We start from the raw sequence: 6,104 nt of genomic DNA, 5'->3' as shown, positions 1-6,104 counted from the left end.
GAGCTCACTGGACACTAATGAATATTCAACACTGTCATGGCTCAGGTAACACATTTATTCTCAGTCATAATAAAAAAAAAGAACAGGAGAATATGTGCTTCTAGCGATTGGTGTTTAACTGACTGCTGCTGTCACATGGCTTGCTTTATAATATGTACATCTTAATAAAATCACACTTGCCTCAAATGAGTTGTCCAAAAATCAGTGAGTGGCATTTTGAACTTGTTTCTTTGACACACATTGCAATTATGAATCTGATTGAACAGCAGCTATTGAGTTTGTTAGTGTATGTCACCCTCTAGTGGAAACACAGGAGATTGCTTTGACTAGAAAAAAGTTAGTACGAGCGACCAAGCAGGGTTCAGTCAAAACAAATAACATAGACTTTACAAATTCAAACTCAACTGAGAGCCTGCATTTTCTCATTGTACATTCTCAGCTTGAATAGAGCCTTAAATGATTGTTGGCTACAGCTGTCAATTTTCTTTTATGAGTTAGTGATAACTTTCTGCCAAAGTCCCGTGAACTCAAACCTCGAACAGGTTGTACTTAAAATGACCTTGTGGTCGTTTGTTAGGGTGTGGCCTTCCCTCCTGATCCATGCATCTCTGTGTGATTGGCTGAGCTTCCTCTTATTGATCCGTGAAGTTGCCTGTTCCCATGGCAACAGTTTAGTCTCATGAGGAAGCGCCGCCAGATTTGAGTGTAGGCTTGCTGGATCTTTGGGATGCGGTAGGCATAGACCACAGGGTTGACCGCTGAGTTGGCATGAGACAGGAGAATACCTGGAAATTATGGATTTGTTACTATCATATTTTACTCTTAACTGCTGGAATACATTGCAAACACATTATATATGAAAAAACTAAACTTTCCCAATCTCTCAATATGGATATAAAAAAAACAACAACACACAAATGCAGGTAGTATAAAGACAAGACGGTGTACAGTCACCTGCCTGTATAGAGTGTTCCCAGTGTGACGGCTTGAGGACCCTGAAACAGCAGAAGACAGTTCATCAGGTGCAGAGGAATCCAGCAGCCCGCAAACAAAACCAGAACCAGAGCCAGGGAGCAGGCCAGCCTCTTCTCCCTGAGCAGAGAGGCCTGGGCTTGAGGACAGCTGTCCTTTAGTCGTCCCTGCAGGTTCCAGAAGATTAGAGCGTAGAGGAGGGTCATGACCAGCAGGGGTGCCATAACACATCCCAGAAAGTTGAAGTAGACCATGAAGGGGAGGGAGATAACTGAGAGGAAAGTGCATGGTGGGGGGATTAAGGGAGATGTAGAAGATGTGTTGGTGGAATCAGATGCTGGAGAGGAGTCATTGTGCCAGCCAAACAGAGGGGTGAAGCCAAGTAGACAGGAAAGTATCCAGCACACAGACACGGCCAACAATGTTCGCCTCTGTGTGGCTAAAACTTTGTATCTGAGGATGAGGGAAATAAGGGATTAGTGGGTGGAGATTATTTCTACAAATCGACCACACATTATTTATGCAGCATTTCTATCAGTAGAGCAATGTTTCAGAGTTCAGACCTCACCTGAGTGGTGTGTGTAACCGCAGGTATCTGTCCACGGCGATGGCAAGCAGTGACAGCACAGAGGCCTGCGTCAGCACAAGCACGACACAGCTGAGAAGCAGGCACAGCTCAGGGGTCACACTCACCCAGCCATCCAACAGTACAGCAAGGGGCACCGCAGCCACACCCACTAGGAGGTCAGCCACCGCCAAGGAGACCAGGAAGCAAAAGGTTGGCTCCCGTAGGGAATCCCGGATACCAACACACACCGCACACACCACCAACACATTCCCAAGGCAACATGCCACAGCGATCAGCACTTCTAGGACTGTGTAGGCCACCCAGCTCCATTCAGCCATCACTGCAGATGGAGAGCAACAAAGACCAATAATCTGTTAAATTGGACAGAGTAAGTTCCCTTGAAGGCAGCGTAGAGGCGTAATGAATTCCACAGCAGAGAAAAATCCAACATAATCTTGATTTGATTGTTCAGAAAGTCTTTTGTTGTTTCCCAGCTCTAGGCTTCAAATGACCAAAAAGCACTGAGCAGTTGCTGTTTATATACAAACACGCACGCGCTTCTGTGTGCACACACAACAACAGGCATGCACTCTGTAGAGACACCATCTGTATTTCATCAGGAAGTGGAAATCCTTTCTTAACTCTGATAAATGGGCCTCAGTGGTCTTAAAGAAAAGGACTTCTGAATGAGTCTCATGGACTTTTTCCACACCACAGGTGTGTTTCATGTTATTACTGTTACTTGTGATGAAAGAGTAAGTACAATTAAAAAAGAAAAAGTAGCAATACCACAATTCAAAAGTAGTGTTACGAGTAAATGTCTAAGTAGACATGTATTATGAGCAAAATGTAGACACTTTATTAAATAAAAGTAAAGTAAAAGTATGAATGCGAAACAGATCAATTTAAAGGGTTCTAATGGTACACACTTTAAGGGTTGTATAATATAAAACTGAATTATTACTGATACAGTCATGTGTGAGCAGCATTTTCTTTCTTTTACCTCTTTCAGGTGATTTTAAATACTCTCTACCAGTGGATATTTGATCAATAACAGTGCATCACATCTTTATAACAGCTGAAGCCTAACAAGTAACTACAGATGTTGAGGAAAGGTATGATATTTTCCTGTTCCCTGCGATGGGATCAGAGAAAGGATGCATAAAATAGAAATACTAAAGTAAAACATAAGCCCTTTAAAATCCTAATCACAGAACTTGAGTAAATTAATGTGCTGCAGTTACTTTCCTTTACTTGATATTGCAACTCATTCACACAAGGGCAAGTCTGTGACACTTACATGAATAAAACTTATAAAGTCTTAAAAAGTCAAGAATGATGCTCCATGTGTGTTGAATATTATGCAACTGGGATATTTGGTTTTCAGCATAGATACATATATGTAAGACTCCATCATTTAACTATAATGAATAAATGACTTTGGTTTGGCAACTTCATAAAAAAAGTAATAGCATTTCAAATGTGTTCAGTGTGTGTGCTGTGTGAGGGGACTTTTTAGATGTTACAGATTAACAGGTATTTCTTTTGGTGGTGTTTTTTTTAAATTTTTTATTGCATCCTTACTTTGCATACAATTTTGACTATTGTCTGTGTACGTGTGTTTGCTTCAGTTTATAAGGTCATTAGTCATGTGATAAGCCTGATAGTGCGTCTTTGTTCATGTAGACAGACAGATAAACAGATGCACAGACAGACAGACAGAGGTACAGACAGGCCAACAGTCAGATGTTAAGAAAAATATCTTAAGATTTATTTTATATATATATAAAAAAATATATTTTGCCACCAACAGATCATGTTTACACAACTTAATTTTGTCAATAAGCCTAAAAAAATGATCTTATACTGTAAAGGCTGAATATCTGCAAAAGAGAATCAAACAAAAAAGAAAACCACAAGTTTTTGGGAATAATTTAAGCTCTACTTATAAAGTAAATATTATGTGCTAACCTTTAAGATTTACATGTTAAATGCCAGCTGATCTTTCACACGTTGCCTGTTCCTTAAGTTTGTATCACCTCTAGTTCACCCCTCATACCAGCTCCAATATGGTCCTGTATCTCCAATAAGCTCTGACCTACAGTGTTTTATTTCCTGGCTTTTCAAATACTCAGTATTCATTTGTTGTTTATTAAAATGTCACAGAATTAAAATTAGCAGTGAGGACATTCATAGGTCATCCAAAGTGATCTCCCTTAATATCCTTTCTGTGCGTTCTATTTCTATGCTAATATACACTCTTCGTCATGCCTTCTACATTGTTTTAGAGTCTCCTTGCAGGCCTCTTAGTGTCTTCTCATCGAACCGATAGGTGAGCTTCCTCTTGACCTTATGAACCTCGCCTGTGCGGGAGTAGTTCCTCAGCGCCCGTGCCATTTTCTGGTACGTCATGGTCTTGCGGTTCCCCTTTCGTCGGCCCCACAGCTGAGCCAAGCTCTCCTTGTTTTGGGAGGAGAACTGAAAGATGCCGGAGGAGGACTGCACCCACCAGATGCAGCTCCGCATCGATGGCGTCTGAAGCATCTCAAACAGGAACTGGAACAGCCGCTCCTTCCTCTTTCCTGCCGAGGAGGAAGAGGATGTAAACACAAATATGATGTCACAATGTCTCATACGTGTGTGTGTATGTGGATATAAATGCTGTGTTCAAAACAGCGACTGAAAAGAAAGAAGTTTGATATTTTTTAGATATGTTGAAGTTTAGGACTGTTGAGAGTTTTGGAGCTCAGGTGCACACGGGAAGATGAGTGTGTCTCTGAGTGTGTATTTGTGTGTATGTTTTATACCTGACAGTGGTGCAAGAGGCAAGGAGTCTCTGTCCTTTCTGTCCCCCCTGTCAGAGGAGGGTGAAGGCGAATCCTGGTATTCCTGATACTGAGAGCTACTTGATTGAGAATCTGAGTCAATGTATGCAGGTGCCTCGTAGGAATATGGAATGTGGTCCTGATGCAAACACAAATAAAAGCATAAAGATTAATACCTAGGGTAACAATCCTCACAAATCATAAACAATCAAATGTCTTATCAGAATGATGAAGTCTGTTACGTCTTTTTCGGCTATGAAAAAGATACTTAAGCTAAAATTGAAGAGATAGAGGTCCTTGAACTCACCCATTGGTTGTCATGGGGACTAGGCCAGGCTGGAGGCGGGGCTTGCTCTTTGTAATTATCATTTGTATGAGAGCCACAGTGCCACTCATACGGATGCTGACCTGACCAGCTATTCTCTGTGGAGAAGCAGACATACAGTCAGACAAAAGACATGTACAGAAATATTCACTAATGATCCTCACATGGACCTCCAGCATCACACCAACCTATGATCCTGGTGGCGTGGTGGGAGTGTGCGTGTGTCTGTTGCCCCATGGTGGTCAGAGGTGATGCAGGTGTGTGTGCAGGCTGGACCTCCAGTGAATGCTCCTGCAGGTACTCCTCGATGACTTCCAGGTCCACCTCAGGGCAGGAGGACGGAGCCACACTGCTCCAGGCCCCCCGGCCTCCGCTCAGCTTGATCTCGGTCACATAGGCCATCTGACAGACACAGAATAGGACAACAGCTTTCAGACACTATCAGGGTTTTAGATCAGTGAGCTTGTTGTGTGATGCTGACAGAGAGAAACATTTAGCATGATTCATGGGATGTATTTGCTGTCAGTCATTGCCTGAGGTACTATTAACAGACCAAACACCCACTGTTTTCTTTTTTTTTTTTTTTCATTATACACTGAATAATTTTGCTACCTGAAGATCAGACATGGACTAATTTATTAATTTTAAATGAGCTTTGGCTTCTGTATGAATCATCCATTTTTTTTTTAACATATCAATAAAGAGCAGGGATCATCCTAGTTATATGATTAAATAATAAGGGCAAACACTAGTAACATTCACTCGCATGGAAATGAACCTGATCCTAGCTGTGGGTTTGTATCTTGGAAAATAGCCAGGTAACAACACTGTGGCCATGTGTATTATAGTTTGACTGGCAAATTTATGCAAGTGTTTGTGTATTTACTGATCTAGATAACATTCAGGTAACAGTGCCATGTGGCTGAGCTTCTACTCTGACAAATAACCCTTTGCTCTCAGTTTACACATGTCTGTTACAAGATAATATTGTAGAGCAAACTGTTACTGGAACATCCAGCTGTATAAATATAAACACAACTTTCTTTGTCATTTATGGGGTGATAGAGAAAATAAACATGGAGACTACACTTTTTTTTAAAAAAATTAAGGTAATATCAGACTCACCGTCTCCATTTCTGCCAATATTCTTTCTCTGCAAAGAAAAAAGACGCTCATTCGACACCAGAATCAAAGCTCAAAACTTTGACAAACATGAACAGAGAAGTGAAAGCAGTTGTTAAACATACTTCGCTGACTGATCACAGACAGAAACACAGGCTCATGTCAGCAAAAGACAATAAAGTCAGAACTGAAACTGAATGAATGAGTACAATAAGGGATTTGTGTACCTTGTAAATTCAGAGGTGTCCTCCTGTGTCCGGTTCAGTGAAGTAGGATCCTCAGGCTGTAGAAG

General features: G+C 41.3%; 2 protein-coding genes across 3 annotated transcripts; both read right to left on the bottom strand.

Moving 5' to 3' along the window:
- LOC138614708 (adenosine receptor A1) lies at window positions 1-2,029 on the bottom strand. The gene is made up of 3 exons (XM_069688275.1): window positions 1,541-2,029; window positions 959-1,425; window positions 1-785 (listed from the first exon to the last, which is right to left on the bottom strand). Exons 1-3 carry the CDS (start codon window positions 1,876-1,878, stop codon window positions 574-576), a joined length of 1,017 nt encoding a protein of 338 aa, XP_069544376.1. The 5' UTR covers window positions 1,879-2,029; the 3' UTR covers window positions 1-573.
- A 1,260-nt stretch (window positions 2,030-3,289) lies between these two features.
- Window positions 3,290-6,104, bottom strand: LOC138614647 (transcription factor Spi-B). Of its 2 annotated transcripts, XM_069688199.1 has the most exons (6): window positions 6,040-6,104; window positions 5,816-5,843; window positions 4,879-5,092; window positions 4,673-4,788; window positions 4,348-4,504; window positions 3,290-4,122 (listed from the first exon to the last, which is right to left on the bottom strand). In XM_069688199.1, the coding sequence occupies exons 2-6, from the start codon at window positions 5,822-5,824 to the stop codon at window positions 3,815-3,817; spliced, it is 804 nt and encodes a 267-aa protein (XP_069544300.1). In that variant the 5' UTR covers window positions 5,825-5,843; window positions 6,040-6,104; the 3' UTR covers window positions 3,290-3,814. The 2 variants fall into 2 exon arrangements, with proteins under 2 accessions (XP_069544300.1, XP_069544294.1); XM_069688193.1 differs by lacking the exon at window positions 6,040-6,104 and having other exon boundaries at window positions 5,816-5,867.

Source organism: Brachyistius frenatus, unplaced genomic scaffold (genome assembly GCF_029030835.1).
Source record: "Brachyistius frenatus isolate BFR_SWC_R1_liver_20210118 unplaced genomic scaffold, ASM2903083v1 Contig_6, whole genome shotgun sequence".
Classification (NCBI taxonomy): Eukaryota; Metazoa; Chordata; class Actinopteri; family Embiotocidae; genus Brachyistius; species Brachyistius frenatus.
The sequence above is the reverse complement of the archived record's forward strand: the minus strand, read 5'-3'. Positions and strand labels throughout refer to the sequence as shown.